This window comes from Triticum aestivum, chromosome 6D (assembly GCF_018294505.1).
Source record: "Triticum aestivum cultivar Chinese Spring chromosome 6D, IWGSC CS RefSeq v2.1, whole genome shotgun sequence".
Taxonomy (NCBI): domain Eukaryota; kingdom Viridiplantae; phylum Streptophyta; class Magnoliopsida; order Poales; family Poaceae; genus Triticum; species Triticum aestivum.
This window is the reverse complement of record NC_057811.1, coordinates 14,593,558-14,613,763: the sequence shown is the minus strand read 5'-3', so window position 1 is coordinate 14,613,763 and position 20,206 is coordinate 14,593,558. Positions and strand designations below refer to the sequence as shown.

The following is a 20,206-nucleotide window of genomic DNA, read 5'->3' as shown; positions in this document are numbered from 1 at the left end:
AGCACAAAGGGATCCTTAGGGTACAACACTAACAGGCATCACAAGCTCGTGGAGTAGATCAGTACTCCTTGTTTTCCAAAATGCCTGACTAGTTCTATTTATTTATTCTATAACACATTTGGCATCTCACAGAACTTCAAGTAGCTTCACCGTGCAAGAAAAAGAGCAGCACGAAAGAGATCCCATGAAACACAAATAGTACTGCTAAAAGTAACTTCACTGTCCAAAGAAAGAGCAACACAAATAGATTATAAGCCAACAGTTCTGCTTAGTTGCAAATACCTCACAAACTCAAATTGATCACTTTTGACTACTCACATGGTCTTTATGCGGCAAACACACCAACCATCGTCATATTGAAAGCACACAGGATAAACTTCAAGTCAAATTGAAAGCACACAGGATAAACTTCAAGTCAAATCGAAAGCACACGGGATAAAGATAAACTCCAGGTCAATTACTACGGACCAAACAGAGCCGCCTATTACAGACCCCAACATGTGGTCAGCTGTCTGAGTTGCAGCACAAACTCAATCAGCGCCATCTCTGATCCTCGGCATGCCAGGGTGACCTCCAGCATCAACACCATCACCGGCGCTCCCACCATGCTGGCTGTCCACATGTTCTTCAGCTTGCTGCGTTTCCGTGTCTTGTTCCAGCATCTCCTTCTCACCTTCCTGAGTACCTATACCCAACATGAACATACTCAAGTTGCAGATATATATTCTGGAGCTTGCGAGCAAAATAAACAATAGGTCTTACTATTCGACAACACTTGGTAAATTTCTTTTGAGAAAAAACACAGTAAGAAGCATAATAGACGAGGTACCAAAGGACCACATACAAGTTGGAGAATCAATCTTCATAACTCATCCTTTTTTTTCGAATTAAATAGCACCGGTCCCATTTCATATTGCATGACAAAGATAAAGACAAAGTCGTCACAGAAAGGTTGTCACAAAGGGACAGCACTCTTTTCTGAACAACAACGACTTGAATCAAAAGTTCAAAACCTAAAGCCCTTGCTCCAGCCAACATACATACAAAACAAACTAGACAACTTAAGAACTCCCTTAGGAGACCAAACAGAACATAACCACCACAATGTTTGACGCACCCCAATCACAATTTTATTCATGTGCTTGATGAGCGTTGCCACAATCATGGAAAAGGTAACAGCTACCAAACCATGTAAATGAAAATACCGAGTATCAGACAAGTTGTTGGATAACTATACAAGGAAGGAGTTAACTAAGAAAGCTTACCACTTGCTATTGTTGGTGATGCCAAAATTGATGGTGGAAAGTTGCTATATGCAAGCGGATTAGGGATCCATGTCTTTGAAGAACACACCCTTTTAAGCTGGAATGTCTTGAAGTCTAGTGAGAAACAACCATAGCCAAGCGACGGGCTTTCCACATCATATATGAACAAGTGTTTCCCATTTGAACCCGCAGAGTAGTGCAAAAAATGAACTGAGATCGTCTTCTCCAACTTCCACTGCATGTAAGTCCCACCATTGTTTCTCCAAATTGTATAGAATTCAAGTCCATTTCTGCCTACTCCTGGCACAAACATCCCGACTCTACCTTCCCCTGCCTCCACAATGGCTATATCCAGAAAAGAAAAAGATATTGCTTGAGGTGGGGGGTTAGCAATGTAGAACTCTATCTTCCGAGTGTCAAGCACCAATATTTTCTTGCACAGATGTAACATCCAGTAGAAACAGCCATGCGCGTATTGGCGTGCGGCGAAGAGACAATACCCTCTCAGTGGCAAGTTAGCAACTAAAGTATCCCAGCCCAGGGATGGAATGGCTCGCCATTGTCTGGTACTAGAAGAGAAGACAAAGGCAACCATCGTAGTTTCACACCATGCCATCAAAACCACTCTAAATGACGTCTCTTCCACAGCTGTTGCCTCCCCATCATTATCGCAGGGAGGCAAAAGGAAGATCTGGTACAAATAATATGCCTCTTCCGTAAAGTGTGGATCCTCCACTGGATTTACTAGATCCTCGGGGATTGGCGGGAGCAGGAGATACCGCCGGTGCAGGGGGTCGCACACCACCATCTCCTCGAAGATTCTCCCCTTCTGACCGATACCAGCCTCATGGATTTTGTTGAGGAGGACACGGCCATCGCGGATGTCCTGGATGGCCCAGTCGTGGCTGGCGCCAGGAAGGAAAGAGAAGGAAAAGTCAGCGGCAACAGCGACGGCACTGGCTGCCGGCGCGGAGGGGTGAGGCGGGCTGGCAGGGTGGAAGACTCGATGATTGTCGAGGAACCCGAGGAGGGGCGGGTTGTGGAGCTTGCGGAAACGGCGGAGGAAGGAGCGGTTGGTGATGATGTTGTAGAAGGAGATGCAGCCGACGGCGGCGCGGATGAGGTCGGCTGGTGTGGGTAGGCGAAGGAAGATGTCCGCTACGAGATCGTCGGGGATTGGCAACGAGGCCATTTTCTGGCGTACGTGCTCATCCACTCGGGTCTCGCATGGGTACGGCGCGCCGCCGCCGCCCATTCTGTCGCCGCTAGGTTTGGAAACCCTAATTTGGTGGTTTGGACTGAGAGCAATGTGATGACACTTCTTGCTGCATTCTGGACATTTTGCAGGGCCTTCTTAAAAATGTGCCAAGTATACACACCAAGTCCAATCATATCCCTTCCTTGCGGATGCGACGGCCAAGATCTATCGAGCGGGACTAACTTATGGTGCTTTCATGTTTTGTTCTTTTCTTCTCAAAAGTTAACACGAATAATCCTTTACTTTGCCCTTTTCTCTACACGTGTTAAAATAGTAAAAATAACAAATCTTAAACAACAAGAGTAACACTCCAACGTGCATAGTGCAGAAAAATGTAAATTGCTCGAGCATAAACCCAAGGACAACAAACCTAAGGTGCAAATATGCTCACACCCAAGTCGAGTACTCGAATGACAGGGATGAATTGGTCCAAGGGATTCACAGAATAACCTATCCCTTCACCGGTCTAATCAATGGCCGTGACACAAAATCAGTTCAGCTTCTCGTTCCTCGACTCTACCGCATATGGCAGTGAGGACAGGTGTCACATGTCTAAAAAAATCACACCAAGCCCAATCACATCCCTTCCTTGCACATGCGACGGCCATAAGAAAAGATTAACTTACAGTGGCTTTCATGGTGTGTTTTTTCCCTTTGAAAACACAGGTAGTCCTTGCCTTATACCCTTTTCTAAATAGATGTGAAGGTAGTAATTTTTCCCTGTAACAAGAAATCACACTCCAACAGTGCATAGCATTGAACAGAAAATTGGTCGAGCATACATTCAAGGACAAACCTGAGCTGCAAATCTGCTCTCAGATTAAATCAACCCAGACGGCAGAATTAGTCCAAGGGAATAATCCTAACCCTTTACCAGTCTAATGAAATGCTGGGACGCAAAATTAGCTCACCTTCGCTGTCGTGAACCCGGATGTGCATTAGATTGCCTTCTTGTCCTTTGGAAGACTCCCTTTAACGACTTGACCCGATTGCAGATACATGTCACATCAGGGAAACTTCCTTTCATGCACGTTCGCTGTCTTGACCCTGGGTCGACAAGAATCTTCCTGGCTCAATCACCTGCGGCACCCACAAGATTAAGTTTAATCAGCTAGCTTTAGTTACTGGCGATAATACTAATTACAACATTTGAACAGGTCATCCATGCATCCAGGATAAAAGAGTCGGTCTCCGGTCTTATATGTGAATTCAGATTCACCTGGAGGCTGGGGCCTACCAATTACCAATTTAGCACTACACTGATTCCATTTCATAAAAGAAACTCCAGTTGTATAGATAACAGATGTGACATTTCCATCAAAGGGGACAGGGAGGTTAAGCCAAATGGAGCACGACGGGATAAGTATCTGATCATCAGGTCATCTGGTAGGTGGCAAGATGCTTTCGGGGGAGGCAAGTTGGCCCAAGCAAATCTAAATTAACGAGAAAAGGGGGGATTTCACTGTTATAGCCATCATATTGACATCTAAACGCGTGGCCCGGTTTTTCAAGGACCTGAACCTCCTTTTAGCTTTATGCTAAAGCCGGGCAAAGGTGATCTCTGTCCAGCATTTAAACATGTGCCTAATATAAGAGCAGATTTGCCTTTCCACCTAAACATGGCACTAATTTTAGCGCACTAGTGTGTGATCATGACCAATTGGAAACTTTATTTTGTTGATATGCTACATAGAGAGAAACAATTTACTGGAGAGTGGCATACTGCATTAAATATATTTTTTCTGCTGCAGTTGTTCAGTGTGATCATATCAGGCATTTTGAAGATAAAAAGTAGTCTAAAATTGAATGCTCCAATTGGTAGACCAGAATTGCCACACCTAAGAATAGGATCCATATCTCTTAAAAAAACATTGTAATTTGTTTGATAAAAATATATTATAGGTTAGGTTCGTAAAACTGGCTAAAACAAAACTGCCAACTGGACGCGGTCTCACATTTGGTTGCTGAGCGGACAAGCTATCGCATACCCCCAAAACCACCTCTGACCGCCTCTACACCCTGATTGGACAAAAAAGAAATGCCAGTGGGGCCAATTAGTCCACATCTTTTCGCTATATAAGCATAGCCAAGTTAGAGAAGGAGAGCTAATCATAGGACAGACAGAAAAGGAGTCAGGACCAGACAAAGAGATGGCAAGAGCCTTACCATGGCTAATCTTTGCAGCCACCCTGCTGCTGCTAGCAAGCATCAAGAGCAGCACAGCATCCAGGATGGCGAAGCCTGGATGCCAAGAAACATGCGGCAACCTCACCATCCCATACCCCTTCGGCATCGGTCAAGGTTGCTTCTACAGTGAAGGGTTCGATGTTTCATGCGAGAACAATCGTGTGTTCATGCATAACTCGAGCAGCCAAATGGAGATCTACAACATCAGTCTGGCAGGAGGGCAGACCCGAGTCAGCACCTTTATTGCCTCCAAGTGCTTCTACAGCAACAGCAACAACACAGATGGATGGGTCTCATCAAATACTGCTGATTTCTTTAAGATATCCACCAAGGCGAACAAATTAACAGCAGTTGGATGCAACACCCTTGCATTCCTGGGAGGCTATAACGAGCACAGTGTGGGAGCTGGGTGTTTCTCGATGTGCGCGGACAAGCAAAGTGTGGATCACAGTGGGCAGTGCTCTGGCATGGGCTGTTGCCAGACATCTATTGCACCAAACCTCAGTTCCTCCAATATATCATTCGATGACAGATTCGACAATTCGGAGGTGCGTGGCTTCAACCCATGCAGCTATGCTTTTGTCGCAGAGCAGGATTGGTTCAGGTTCGAGGCTTCCTATCTCGAAGATAATAAATTCACAGAGAAGTTCAACAACGGGGTACCTACTGTGCTTGACTGGGTTGCTGGACATGAAAACTGTGATGAAGCAGGGAACGACATGTCATCTTCCGCCTGCATCAGCAAGAATAGCCATTGCATCATGTCGCCAAATGCTACAGGATATCTCTGTACCTGCAGCGATGGTTTTGCAGGCAACCCCTACCTGGAAGGAGGATGCCAAGGTCGATAACTCACTGTAACTCACTTCTTTTAACTTCGCCTTAAGTTATCTGTACACTGATCTTCAGTTATTTATCTATCCCTTTGCAGACATCAATGAGTGCAGTTTTCCAGATCAGTATCCTTGCCTTGGAATCTGCAGCAACGCAATTGGGGACTACAGTTGCTCATGCAACTCTGGGACTACCAGTATAGATCCAAAGAGAGAAACCTGCAAACCAATTGCAGTTTCAGAAAGAGCTAGATTAACAAAAATATTTATAGGTAACCTTCATATACTCAGGATATTTTGTAAGTGACTCTGAATAGTGTGGATAGGTCAAACTGATATAGCACATATAGGGAGGCATCAGTGACATTCATTCCTAGAAATCTAAACTTAGCTGCATATATGAACAAATAAGAAATGACACTTTTTCACTCTTATTTGCAAAATATACATATTAGGACATTCATCCTACCTTGTCCTAAAAGTATGCACTGTACTCGCAATAAAAATAAGGTGCAGAACCAGGTGCCGTGTAGCCTTGTGCATAAATGCTGGTGGTAAATAAATTAGTTATAAACAGTATCCAGGTGCTGTGTGTCGCAAGCATCACAGCAGATCATAGATAAATGGTACCAAAAATTCTTACAATAGAATGTGACTTCTTATATTCGTATGCTGTTGGTGCTCATCTAGTTTATTGGAAAAAAAATGCTGATTTGTAATCTGCCTAAAACTGATTACTACTCCCTCCGTCCCATAATATAAGAGCGTTTTTGACACTAGTGTCTTATATTATGGGATAGAGGGAGTAGTAAAAGTTTTTTTAGTTGTGACGAAAAGGCTTGGGTTATTTTTACAGCCCGCGTAAATATTTTTTCGAAAAGGGGGCAAGTGCTTTGAGCACCATTAAGCATTATCTACAAGACCTCAAGTAACTGAAATAATGTTATTCTTGGCAGGTATTTCAGCATCTGCTGTACTTCTCCTTATCTGCATTTTTGCACTCCTGGTTGAATGTCAGAAGAGAAGGCTGGTGAAAGAAAAGCAGATATTCTTCCAACAAAATGGTGGCCTGCTACTATATGAGCAAATCAGGTCAAAGCAAGTTGATACAGTGAGAATATTCACAAGGGAAGAACTAGAGAACGCAACGAACAATTTTGACTCAAGCAGAGAATTAGGAAGAGGTGGCCATGGAACTGTTTACAAGGGAATTTTCAAAGACGGCAGAGTGGTAGCCATAAAGTGCTCAAAGGTTATGAACATGGTACAGAAAGATGAGTTTGCGCAGGAGATGGTCATACTTTCACAGATAAACCACAGGAATGTGGTAAAGCTTCTAGGATGTTGCTTGGAAGTGGAAGTTCCAATGTTGGTCTATGAATGCATCCCAAACGGCACCCTATTCGAGCTGATGCATGGTAAAAACAGAAGACTTTCCATCTCACTGGATACACGTCTCAGGATAGCTCAGGAATCTGCAGAAGCACTAGCATATCTGCACTCATCAGCATCCCCTCCCATAGTTCATGGAGATGTAAAATCTCCAAACATTCTCCTAGGCGACAACTACACAGCAAAAGTGACTGATTTTGGAGCATCAAGAATGCTTCCTACGGATGAAATACAATTTATGACAATGGTACAGGGAACTATAGGTTATCTTGACCCTGAATACTTGCAAGAGCGTCAACTAACAGAGAAGAGTGATGTTTATAGTTTTGGAGTTGTGCTCCTAGAGCTCATTACAATGAAGTTCGCAATTTATTCTGACAGTGCTGGAGAAAAGAAAAACCTTGCATCATCCTTCCTTCTGGCAATGAAAGAAAATGGACTTCAATTCATCTTGGACAAGAATATATTAGACTTCGAAGCGGAGCTGCTCCAAGAAATTGCTCAACTGGCAAAGTGTTGCTTGAGTATGAGGGGGGAAGAACGGCCATTAATGAGAGATGTCGCTGAGAGGTTGAGATCAATACGAAGCACCTGGAGAGAACAATTGATTCAGAATCCTAGCAGGGAAACTGAATGTTTGCTTGAGAACTCGTCACACTATGACCCTTCTAGCACTGGACAGCACGGAAGTCTGATGGCGCTAGATCTGGAAAGTGGTAGATGATAAATTGCTTATGAAATCACAGATTGTAGCAGAGATTGAATTTACTATTTCGTGCCATAAATGTCATGCAAAAATGTGTCATTTTGTTTTTAATTGTAACAAACCTCCTTGCATGAATAGCAAACTTCTATGTACCATGATTTCAAGTAATTCCAGTATGTTAACAACAAAGAGTTGCTAAATTGTGTTAACTTTTTTTTTACCATCACCTTCCTAGCATGTGCTTGTATCCACTGAATATAGTTCCTTCTGTATAACCTCTGATATGCAACTCCTGTATATATCTTGTATACCTTTTACTCTATTTGACAATATATTACTGTCAGAGCCTCCCCTACAGTTTTCCAGTAAAAAAACAAATAGATGCTATAGCGTTGCCTATTTTACACCATGGAAGTTGTTGATCATACATTACAGGTATTTTAGAAGTGAATGCAAATCGAACCCCAAAGCAGTGAAGGGTGCAAAAACTTGCCAACGCTTAAAACTAGGCTCGAATTGAAAGTAGAGTAATTATCAGTAACAAATTTTCATATGAGATTCATTGCACCGACAGTGGATAGTACTTACCAATAAGCAGGAAAAAGTAGGGGGAAACTACGTTGATAAATTCAAACTCGAGCCTGTGCGCATTTATTAAGCAGAAACTTACCCGCTTCCACTATCTCACATACCAGTTGCAAACATAGAGGCATTAATTCTTTTTTTAATTTGTACCAAGAAGGGAAAAGATATTTTCATTTTGGATTTTTCCTATGACTCAAGTAATTAGCACGAACTTACCCGCTTCCACTATTACACTATTCTCCATGAACAAAGATACTACAATATACCGATGACCTCAAGAACACCTCTAACTTAGAAAAAATTACACCTCAGGCTAAGGTATATGTATGGTACACATGGAAGCCAGAATTTCTTGATATTACAGCACAGAATTTGTCACAGATTGGTACAAGTTTATGGACCTGATGAGATACAGCACATGAATTGTGCTGTGTTTTTGCTAATTCCTTAAAAAAAACAGGTCTTTCAGCACTGGGTACACCCTCTAAAAATACAGGTATTTCCTTTTCCCTTTTTTTACTTATATATAAACTAACTCAATAGCGACTTGTCAGAGACATTTCTTAGCTGAGCTGGTAAGTTCCCCTGTTACAAACTAGTCCACACCACAATGCATAGCACAGAAGAACACAAGTTTGGTCAAGCGTAATTCAGGGACGAACCTGTGGTGCAAATCTGTTCTCGCGGCGGAGTCGATCAAGACAGCAGAACTAGTCCAAGGTATTCACAGAGCAAGCTTACCCCCTTTACCAGTCTCATTCAATGCCATGACACGAACGAGTTCACCTTCACTTTCATCGAGCAGGATGTGCATATCTCCTTGTCCCTTTTGAAAGATTCTCTTTAATGACTTGACCTGGCCATGGATTCAAAGTCGCCCTGATCACATCAAGGAACCTGGGTCACTTCCCGGCTCAATCACCTGTGGCAAGGCAACATAAGGTTAAGTTTTAAATTAGCTGCTGCTAGTTACTGGTGACAATGCGTTACAGTGTTTGAAGGTAAATACGCCAACGAGACATTTCATATATTGCAGCCAGGATAGAAGAGTCTCCCCAGTTATATGTGTGTCCAAGGTCGCCTGGGACCTACCAATTGCCACTATAATCTGCACCGGCTACTTCCGTTTCATAGAAGGCTAGTTGTGGATGTGACATTTCATCAAATAAGCATGGTGAGATTAAGCCAAATGGAGTACGTTGACGCAGCAAAAATCTGATGGCCCGGTCTTCTATGGTAGGTGGGGAGTTGCTTTCAGAAAAGGCCAATCCGCCAAGCAAGGGATATAGAAGGGGGAAATTGCACTGCTATAACCACCATATCGGCCAATATGTAAACGATGCCCCAGTTTCACCTGAACCTTCTTTTGGCTTTCTATTAAATCTGGGCAAGGCGCTTTGTGTCTAGCATCTAAATGCGTGCCTCATATAAGAGACATACTTGCTTTTCTGCCTTAATATTAAACTAATTTCAGCACTCTGGCAAGCTGTGATCATGACCAGTTTGAAACTTTATTTTGTTAAAAAGTAGTGTAAAAGTTAATACTCCAAGTTGTAGACAACGAGCATGATTGGTTTGCACCAGGACTTGCCAACTATTGGCAATTTTATGTGAGATAGTCAAGACAACTCGGTAACCAACCAAGCAGTACCCAATATTTGGCACAATACCAAACATTGGCATGCCAATTTTTGGCACCAAACCAATTATGCTCAACAATTTCCATGCATAATTTGATAAAGAAATACAAAAGGTGGGTTCGTAAAAGTGGCCTGCCTCCCTCCCTCCCTCTCTCAAAAGATAAAAGAAACTGCCAATTAATTAGCGGTCTCATGTTTGGATTGCAGAGCAGACAAGCAAGCTATTTTTATGACTGAAAGAAGGCTAGTTCAAACCCCAAACCACTTCTGACCTAGTCTACACTCTGATTGGGAAAAAAACATGAAAGATCAATTAGTCCACATCCATTTCGTTATATAAGCATAGCCAAGTTAGAGAAAGGGAGCTGAATCATAGGACAGGCAGAAAAGGAGGCAGAAATACACAAAGAGATGGCAGCAGCCCTACCATGCCTAATCTTTGCAGCCAGCCTGATGCTAGCAAGCATCAAGAGCAGCACAGCATCCAGGATGGCAAAGCCTGGGTGCCAAGAAACATGTGGCAACCTCACCATCCCATACCCCTTCGGCATCGGTGAAGGTTGCTTCCGCGAAGGGTTCGATGTTTCATGCGAGAACAACAGTGTTTACAGGCATAACTCAAGCAGCAGAATAAAGATCTACAACATCAGTCTGCTAGGAGGGCAGGCCCGAGTCACCACCTTGATTGCATCCAAGTGCTTCAACGAGACAGGGGGATGGGCCTGGTTAAATACGGGTAAGTTTTTTACAATATCAACCAAGGCAAACAAATTAACAGCGGTTGGATGCAACACCCTTGCATTCCTGGGAGGCTTTAACGAGCACAGAGTGGGAGCTGGGTGTTTCTCGATGTGCGCAGACAGGCGAAGTGTGGATGAAAGTGGTCAGTGCTCTGGAATGGGCTGTTGCCAGACATCTATTGCGCCAAACCTCAATTTCTCCAATGTAACATTCGATGACAGATTCGACAATTCTGAGGTGAGTGGCTTCAACCCATGCAGCTATGCTTTTGTCGCCGAGCAGGATTGGTTCAGGTTTGAGGCTTCTTATCTAGAGGATAATAAACTCAAAGAGAAGTTCAAGGATGGAGTACCCACTCTGCTTGACTGGGTTGCTGGAAATGAATACTGCAATGAAGCCGTGAAGAACATGTCAACGTATGCCTGCATTAGCAAGAATAGCCGGTGCATCACGTCACCAAATGCTACAGGATATCTCTGCACCTGCAACAATGGTTTTGCAGGCAATCCATACCTGGAAGAAGGATGCCAAGGTTGGTAACTCACTTCCTTCTTTTGGGTTCACCTCAAGTTATCTCTGCATCCATCTCAAGCTATTTCTCTGTTCTTGAATTATGTGTGCAGATATAAACGAGTGCAATTTCCCAGATCAGTATCCTTGCCATGGAATTTGCAGTAATATAATTGGGGACTACGATTGTTCATGCAAATCTGCGACTCAGAGTGCAGATCCAAAGAGAAAAACCTGTGACCCAATTGCAGTTTCAGAAAGAGCTAGATTAACAAAAATGTTTGCAGGTATATGTTCCAAATATGTCAGTAAATATCTCAATAGCATGGATAAGTCAAACTGATATAGCGCATTAGTGAAAGTAACATTTATTCTAGAAAGTATAATCTTCTGCATAATTTAAAAGATACCGATGGTAAATTACATACTTAAATAGTGGCCAAGTGCCCGTGTGTGACAATAGATCACACACAAAGTTCATAACATAAAACAATGCAGAGTTTCTTACAATTGGATGTCATTGGTTGCTTGTACTTCACAACAAGAACTCAACTTTTCCCCGGAAAAAAAAACTCAGCTTTGCACTAAAAACACTATTTATATTAATATAAAGCAAAAAAATGAAATATATCGAGCACAAATTTATCATTTAGCCAATAATAGTACCTCTCATGCAAAAAAAAATTGTAATTCTGGAAACTGTATACAGATTTGCATTGGATCAACAAGCCACAGATGATAATCTCCTCCAAAAAAATTGGATACTTGCACATGCATGCATTGTATTAGTTGTAGTAATAACTAGAGCCAATTTTTAGAACATGGTACATATGAACCCAATGTTTTTAACTTAGCAAAAATCGTGATGTATTTATGCACAACAAGTTTCATAACTTGCATTCTACAGCAATTTATTCGATATCTCATTTTTTTTCTTACTTTTGCACAGCTCGTAGATGATCATATTTTTCCACAAATTTTTTCTGAATACCATTTTCCTGATAACGACAGCAGAAAACCAAAAAACACAAAAGGCTGAAGGTTGTCATATAAATAATAGCTGCATATGCTACATTGACTTACATGCAGATCAAATGCCCACTTTTATCATCGCATATCGCATAAGGAACAAACGCATACCTATTTATGTGTTCAAATGTACTAAATGATAAGACTATTAAGGCTTTCTACCCCTTCCTTTCTTCTTTAATACAAAGATACACAACTCACCTGCGTGTTCAAGAACCAAAACTGAAAGAATATTATTCTTGGCAGGTATTTCGGCATGTGCAGTACTTCTCCTTATCTGCATTTCTGCACTCCTGATTGAATGTCAGAAGAGAAAGCTGGTGAAAGAAAAGCAGATATTCTTCCAACAAAATGGTGGCCTGCTATTATATGACCAAATCAGGTCAAAGCAAGTTGATACAGTGAGAATATTCACAAGGGAAGAACTAGAGAACGCAACGAACAATTTCGACTCAAGCAGAGAATTAGGAAGAGGTGGCCATGAACTGTTTACAAGGGTATTCTCAAAGACGGCAGAGTGGTAGCCATAAAGCGCTCAAAGGTTATGAACATGGACCAGAAAGATGAATTTGCGCAGGAGATGGTTATACTTTCACAGATAAACCACAGGAATGTGGTAAAGCTTCTAGGATGTTGCTTAGAAGTGGAAGTCCCAATGTTGGTCTATGAATGCATCCCAAACGGCACCCTATTCGAGCTGATGCATGGTAAAAACAGAAGATTTCCCGTTTCACTGGATACTCGTCTCAGGATAGCTCAGGAATCTGCAGAAGCATTGGCATATCTGCACTCATCAGCATCCCCTCCCATAGTTCATGGAGATGTAAAATCTCCAAACATTCTCCTAGGTGACAACTACACAGCAAAAGTGACTGATTTTGGAGCATCAAGAATGCTTCCTACGGATGAAATACAGTTTATGACAATGGTACAGGGAACTATAGGTTATCTTGACCCTGAATACTTGCAAGAGCGTCAACTAACAGAGAAGAGTGATGTTTATAGTTTTGGAGTTGTGCTCCTAGAGCTGATTACAATAAAGTTCGCAATTTATTCCGACAGTGCTGGAGAAAAGAAAAAACTTGCATCATCGTTCCTTCTGGCAATGAAAGAAAATGGACTTCAATTCATCTTGGACAAGAATATATTAGACTTCGAAGCGAAGCTGCTCCAAGAAATTGCTCAACTGGCAAAGTGTTGCTTGAGTATGAGGGGGGAAGAACGGCCATTAATGAGAGAGGTCGCTGAGAGGTTGAGATCAATACGAAGCACCTGGAGAGAACAATTGATTCAGAATCCTAGCAGGGAAACTGAATGTTTGATTGAGAACTCGTCACACTATGACCCTTCTAGCACTGGACAGCACGGAAGTCTGATGGCGCTAGATTTAGAAAGTGGTAGATGATAAATTGCTTATGAAATCATAGATTGTAGCAGAGATTGAATTTAATATTTCGTGCCTTAAATGTCATGCAAAAATGTGTCATTTTGTTTTTAATTGTAACAAACCTCCTGGCATGAACAGCAAACTTCTATGTACCATGATTTGAAGTATTCCAGTATGTCTAAAAAGCAGAGTTGATATATTTTGTTTTTAATTGTAACAAACCTCCTTATATGAACAGCAAATTTCTATGTACCATGATTTGAAGTATTCCAGTATGTTTTAAAAAGCAGAGTTGATATATTATGTAATGTTTTTTTTAGTTATCATCTTCCTCTAGGGATCTAGTGAACAGTTCTTCCATAAAGGCTCAGATATGCACCTCCTGTATATATCTTCCAACACCTTCTACTCTTCAACACCAATTTTACTTTACATCATGGAAACTGGTGATAATAGATCAAAGAAATTATAGTATTTTACAATCACAAAAGTGAATGTGAATCAAACCTCAGAGCAGTACGGAGGGTGCAGGAACTTGTAGGCACTTAAAATTAGGATTGAATCGAAATCAGAGTATCTACCAGTAACAATATTTCATATGAGATTTATTGCACCAGCAGTGGATAGTACAATAGAAAAGGTGAAAGGTTATACAAAAAAGTTTATTCATTATTTTCCCCTTTCACTAAGCATAAGCAGCATGCCATTTGTTGCACTAAGATGATGTACTGAACCTTTCAGATAAATGACAAAAATGTGTCTGGAGAAACCAATAAATCAGAGCATAAATGGATAAGATAGTGTACTTATGCTGCCGACAACAAATTTTTTGGGGGGGGGGGGGGGGGGTAATTTGTACATGGCATGTAATTTTTTGATAGATTTTGTTAACTGGGTAATGATCTCTTTGTGCTAATAAAAAATAAGTGATGAACAAGCCACGCACCTCACTCTTGTTATCAGTCATTGCTGCAAGGAAACACTGCCATTTCTAGCTTTTCGTCTTAGAAATGCATCATGGATATGGAGACTTTCTTATGCATGTTCCATGTTGTTATACAAAATCTGACCCATACAAAAAGGATAGGCACAACATGTCGGAGGGGTAAAAAACCATAACAGATTGCCAAGTTCTAGTATCCAATAGTGTTACAGCTAATTTCAGAAATAACAAACTAAAACACTGTGAAACACAATCAGAGGTTGTTAGATGGGGTAACAAGCTTTTCTCGGCAAAAGCAATCATAGCACATCCCTCCGTGAATATACAACAACAGACGACTGAAGGTCTCTATCAATCTTGAAGTGGGAATGGAAAAACCTCCTAACCTGTCAACCATGACACATGTTAATGAGTCCTTATCAAGGAGATAAGGAAGGAAAAAAATGGCATTTAGTATAAAACTGAAACTGATCATACAATGTAGTACGGCTCATCCATTTCACTGAAAGAGATGTAACAGTAATTGTGATAAACAATTAACTATGAGAATTACAACAAATGATATCCTAATGGTATTTACTGTTGAGAATTTTGGAAACTGGACTGTTCTCTTTGGCAAAGATAGTGCTCACCACTTGGAAGCAATTGGAAACTCAGGTTATATACTTTTATGCTTATTCTTACCATTTCATAAGAAATACTTTCTAGGAAGCCAGAAAATGATGTTCTTAGGAATAGGACTATAGGTGTAATGGTGTATGCTATTCAAATCCACCTGAACCTCACAAGAAAAGGACAAACATTCAAGTGTGACCTCTCTTTGACAATAGAGTTTTCTTTTTTTTTTACTGTGCTAGCTAGATTGTAGCCCTTGTAGAAGAAAAGGGTAGTCAATATCATATTTGTTGAAGCAAGTATATGGCACGGTTCTTTGCCTGCCTTCCTTTCAAGTTGTGTTTGCTATGACTTTGATTCGACTGCTTATGCGTAAACAAAAATGAGCATTTGCTTCTCGAAAAGAAAAGGGCATTGTTACTAAGGTGAAATGGCATATTACCTCTTGAAAGGAATCGTGCAGAAGCAACTGAATAACATGTCTTTCTTCAGATTCAAATAACACAATGTGACTGAAGGAAGATAGATTTCCAAAAACCTCACCCACAAAATCAAGTGGGTTCATGAGGAAACGGTCTGATTCATCCAGGGTCCCTTTATTATCACTGAGAACATGAAAATTAAGTCAGGGGTCATTGACTATGTCCTTTGGCACAACGTAGTAACATCAAATGTCAAATCTACTTGACTAGAAAGAGTAAAAAGACAACCACCTGGGAGTACAGTCCAAAAAGCGCATAGGTAGGCTGCTATGTAAGGTAGAGTAATAAGGCGTCGAATGGCAAGGCATGAGAAAGAGGACACCCTTAACTCTTCCATTATGGGCTTCTTTTGATAGATAAAACATGACATCTTCAGTTCCTCTCTGCCACAACAAAAATTGCAGATAGCTATATAAGAACATATCAACAGGTGAAAAAATATCTTGGAAAGGAAAACTAATCAGAGGTAACAGTGAAACAAAGTATTCCATAGAACAAGTTTTCCGTACAAAGTAATACGATAAACATCAAAAACAAGGCAATGTTGACACATACACACAAAGAGAAGGGCTTACTTGATGGAACAGGGACATATATAAGGCCATTGGAACATTGGTTATGATGAGAAGAATAACAGAAAGTTGCAACCTTGAAAAGTGTCTTTTCCCATGCAGATTTTTACCCTTGAATTGCGACATTGCAGCTAAGAAGTAACCCGAGAACATCAACGCTAAAGGTAGCACTGGAAGAACAAACCTGTGGTATTCAATCTATTATATGAGTGTGAATACAAAAGATATTAGTTGATTCCAAGAACGGTATACACTAATGAGAAGAGACGAATACCTGAACTCTTTGTGTCCAAGTATGCTATAAACCCCTAATACCCAGGCAATTAAACCTGAAAGCCTCCATTCTCGAGACTTTATGACTCCAAAAACTGAAAGTGGTAAGAACGTCCAAATCATAGATGGAAAACCTTGGGTGAAGTACCAGTGGAAGACATGTGTTCCATAGTAATCTCCTCCTGAAGAAAATAGGTTGAATTTCAAAAAATTAAGTGGCACTATGACCCGGGAACCATACATCCACCAATCAAGGAATGTTGTTGCTGCAAGGACGATGGCCCTGCATAAATATGAAACAACAACAAAAAATTATATGGAAGTTTAATCAATTGTGACAGAAAAAAAATAAAAGAAGAAAGATGCTACTGTTGCCAATAAAGATAATTACTGACAATATAATATTCTAATTTGTTACAACTTCATCTTACAACTCTGACTATAAGGAAATGCCTTGCTGATACCCTACGAACATTGCACCTCCCACCCACCCAAATCCAGTGAAACAAACAAGAAACGATACAGGAAAGGCATAATAAAGGAGTCTAAAAGGTCTACCAAGTATGACATGAGTTTAATGATGACTTCTTACCCTAGAGGAATGACCTCAAGAAACAGAAATCGACATTTTGATTTTATATAAATGAAGTCCAAAAGACCAACATACAACCATGTTATGGCACTTGTTGGCCGAATGGCGCAGGCTAAGGCTGCTATGAGTAGTGCCACTTTTCTTGAATGAGGACTTTGGTAGCTGGAAGCCTGCTGCTTTGAAATAACTGAAATTCCCTTGGAAGACTTGATTGCAATAAACCAATAATAGAGTCCAGCCACAGTCAAAACTGTCTCCAAGCTGTTTGATAGAGTCCGTGTAATGCAGAAAAACATGAACCAGTTCACCAACTGCGAAAATAACTGTAAATGATTTGTTAAGGATGCCATCCAGCAGGTAACTGCAATAGTTACTCGTGAAAGTAAAATTATATCGACACAGATGAGTTTAAGGATACTGTCCACTGGGCAACGTGCTCGTTGAAAATAAGTTTGGAGAGTTTATACAAGTATAGATCTCCAAACGCTGCAAATACTGACTGTAGAAGCCGTGGAGCCATCACCTACAAAAGAAGCGATTAAATGGATAAGAACATGCTCCCTATATGTGGAAAATGGTAAACCTGCTAAGTTACGATGGAGAGGGTGGGGAAGGGGGTATCTGGGTAGAGGTTTACTAGCCATATTAAATCCGCTACCCAATTGGCTATAATCAATAGAAATAGAAAACACATTCTGGGTGTTCTGGACGACATTTGCATCAGAAAACAAAATGAATAAGGAATGTAATTACCCTCTTACCGAACATAGCCTATTCAAACTGAGGTCTCGTATTCCTGGACATGGCTCTCACTCTACCGCTAGAATAGCAGAACCTATGTTCACTGACAGTTCAAGCTCCACATGACTTGTGACTAAAAATCACATTTCTCCCCTCCAAGTGATATTTGCTCAAAAATATATCTAGCACAGACACTCTATCGGTTTCATTTCAAAAATGCCGGAGTAATTACCATGAACCACGGGGTATCGAGGTGGAGAAACGCCAGAAACTTGTAAAGGGCGGCGAAGATCAGCGGGTGGAGGTAACCTCGAAGGCCCCGCTTCCACTCCCAGGTGAGGTGGCCGTACCTGCAAAAGCAGCACCCAAAATCATCCAACGCAGCAGCAGCAATCCAGCATCGAAACTTCAGGATGCGCGAGCGGACAGGGCATCCCGTAGCGGAACGGGACTGCCTCGCGCTGTTGAACGGGCACAGGGTCGTCCGATCCCGATCCGGCTAGCGTAGCTAGCACCCGCGGAATGGGGAGCGAGAGGCGGCGAGCTTACCCGAAGGCGACGCGGTGGGCGACCTCGAGGCACTGCCAGTGCTCGTCGGGGTTGAAGTAGGTGCGCACCAGCAGCGCGTTCACCGCGCGGAACGCCAGCGCGAGCGCCAGCACCCGCCGCTCCGGCCACGGCCGAATCCGCGGCGCCTTCCCCGGCGACTGCGGAGAGGGGTCTCCTCCTCCCTCTTCCGGGGGTGGCGGCGGGCCCGCGGCGTGAGGTCGCCTGCGGTGACTCATCGCGGCGGCACTCTCGCTCTCTTCTCCGGCGCGGCTGCGGGCAGAGGAGGGGATTGGTGAGGCTGGCGCGTGGGCCGGCAAGGAAACGAAGGATTGGCCAGTTATGACTCGCTGAAAGGGGCTAGCGAGATGGGCCGGCCCACCAGCGCCGATGCCACAGAGTCTTTTTCTGTTTTTTTACGTTTTAATTTTCGTTTTTTACTATGTTTTGTACTTTTGTTTGTACTTTAAAATATTATAGATATATATATTACAAAAGACAATCTACTAAAAACATTTGAAAAAATGTTGAAAAAGTATTTGAAAAATATTAATCAGCATTCGTAAAATGTTGAACAAGTATTTTAAAAATTGTTAATCAAGCATTCAAATATATTGAGTATTTCAAAAATGTTAATCAAGCATCCAAAAAAATGTTGATGTACAGAAAAAATGTTGATCATGTACTAACACTGATGAAATTTTTAATCGTGTATATAAAAATGTTAATCAAGAATTTGAAAAAACAAATGTTTGAAAAAGTATTTAAAAATGTTAATCAAGCATCCGGAAATGTTAAATATGTATACAAAAAATGTTGACAATGTATTCAAAAGATGTTGAATTAGTATTTGAAAATGCTAAATGTGTATAAAAAAACTGTTGAACATGTCTTTAAAAAATATTGAACTTGTATTTGAAAATGCTAAATGTGTATAGAAAAAATATTGACCATGTATACAAAAAAATTAAACTTGTAATTTAAAAATGCAAAATGTGCATAGAAAAAATGTTGACCTTCTATTCAAAAAATGTTAAACTTGTATTTCAAAAATGTTAAATGTGTATAGAAAAAATATTGAACATGTATTAAAAATGTTAAGCTTGTATTTGAAAAATCTTAATTAAGCATTTGAAAAACAAAATGTTGAATATGTATAGAAAAAATATTGACCGGGTATTCAAAAATTGTTAATATGGTATTTATAAAATATTTAAAAATGTGTATAAAAGAAAGGTTAACCATGTATTAAAAAAGAAACTTGTATTTAAAAATATTAAACATGTATTAGATATGTAACAATAATGTGTATTGGAAAAGAGTGAAACAATGGAGAAAAACCAAAAGGAAAAATATATGAAAATGAGACAGAAACGAACAAAACTCAAGAAAAAAGAAGGAAAACCAAATAAAACCGGAGAAGATCAAAGAAAAAAGAAGAAACCAGTAAAAACAGAGAAAGAAACGAAGAAAAACTAGTGGAAAACAAGAAGAAAAAAAGGAAAGTAAGAGGAAACCCGTCGTATTTCCTTCAAATAGTTTGTGCCCTTCTAAACTAACGTGCAGTCCATTCTGTCTTAGTGCCTACCAGCGCTTGGAAGGAACTACGAGATCTGAGATTTGAATGTTGCATGTGCTATTTTTCTCCCTACTTTATTTGTTTCAAACGCGCTAAGACGTTCGCGGAGCACTGATGAATGTGTTTGGTTGCAGCCAAACACTGGAATGGCACGGGTCCGACCCGTTCCTAGGCCTCGTTCTCACGTGACATATGGAACGGTCACCCACTCATTCCCGCGGACCAAATATTTGGCCCAGATGCGGAATGTGGTGAGACCACAAAACTAGACGGACGACGCGGAACCGCTCACCCCACGCACTCTCGCAACCCTAGCACCTCACACCCCAT

At 41.1% G+C, this 20,206-nt stretch overlaps 3 protein-coding genes and 1 pseudogene across 3 annotated transcripts; 2 read left to right on the top strand and 2 right to left on the bottom strand.

Annotated features, from left to right (window-relative positions):
• Window positions 1-251: 251 nt before the first annotated feature.
• LOC123143098 (uncharacterized) lies at window positions 252-4,913 on the bottom strand. The gene is made up of 4 exons (XM_044561909.1): window positions 4,690-4,913; window positions 4,479-4,542; window positions 1,266-3,603; window positions 252-685 (listed from the first exon to the last, which is right to left on the bottom strand). The coding sequence occupies exons 3-4, from the start codon at window positions 2,518-2,520 to the stop codon at window positions 531-533; spliced, it is 1,410 nt and encodes a 469-aa protein (XP_044417844.1). The 5' UTR covers window positions 2,521-3,603; window positions 4,479-4,542; window positions 4,690-4,913; the 3' UTR covers window positions 252-530.
• Window positions 4,629-7,830, top strand: LOC123143094 (wall-associated receptor kinase 5). The gene is made up of 3 exons (XM_044561907.1): window positions 4,629-5,553; window positions 5,642-5,815; window positions 6,500-7,830. Exons 1-3 carry the CDS (start codon window positions 4,674-4,676, stop codon window positions 7,657-7,659), a joined length of 2,214 nt encoding a protein of 737 aa, XP_044417842.1. The 5' UTR covers window positions 4,629-4,673; the 3' UTR covers window positions 7,660-7,830.
• A 2,185-nt stretch (window positions 7,831-10,015) lies between these two features.
• LOC123143095 (wall-associated receptor kinase 5-like) lies at window positions 10,016-13,745 on the top strand (annotated as a pseudogene).
• Window positions 13,746-14,544: 799 nt separating this feature from the next.
• On the bottom strand, window positions 14,545-18,604 carry LOC123143097 (mannosyltransferase APTG1). Its single transcript, XM_044561908.1, has 9 exons — window positions 18,301-18,604; window positions 17,984-18,101; window positions 17,429-17,533; window positions 17,011-17,333; window positions 16,420-16,701; window positions 16,149-16,329; window positions 15,805-15,956; window positions 15,534-15,696; window positions 14,545-14,862 (listed from the first exon to the last, which is right to left on the bottom strand). Exons 1-9 carry the CDS (start codon window positions 18,534-18,536, stop codon window positions 14,776-14,778), a joined length of 1,647 nt encoding a protein of 548 aa, XP_044417843.1. The 5' UTR covers window positions 18,537-18,604; the 3' UTR covers window positions 14,545-14,775.
• Between the last annotated feature and the right edge of the window lie 1,602 nt (window positions 18,605-20,206).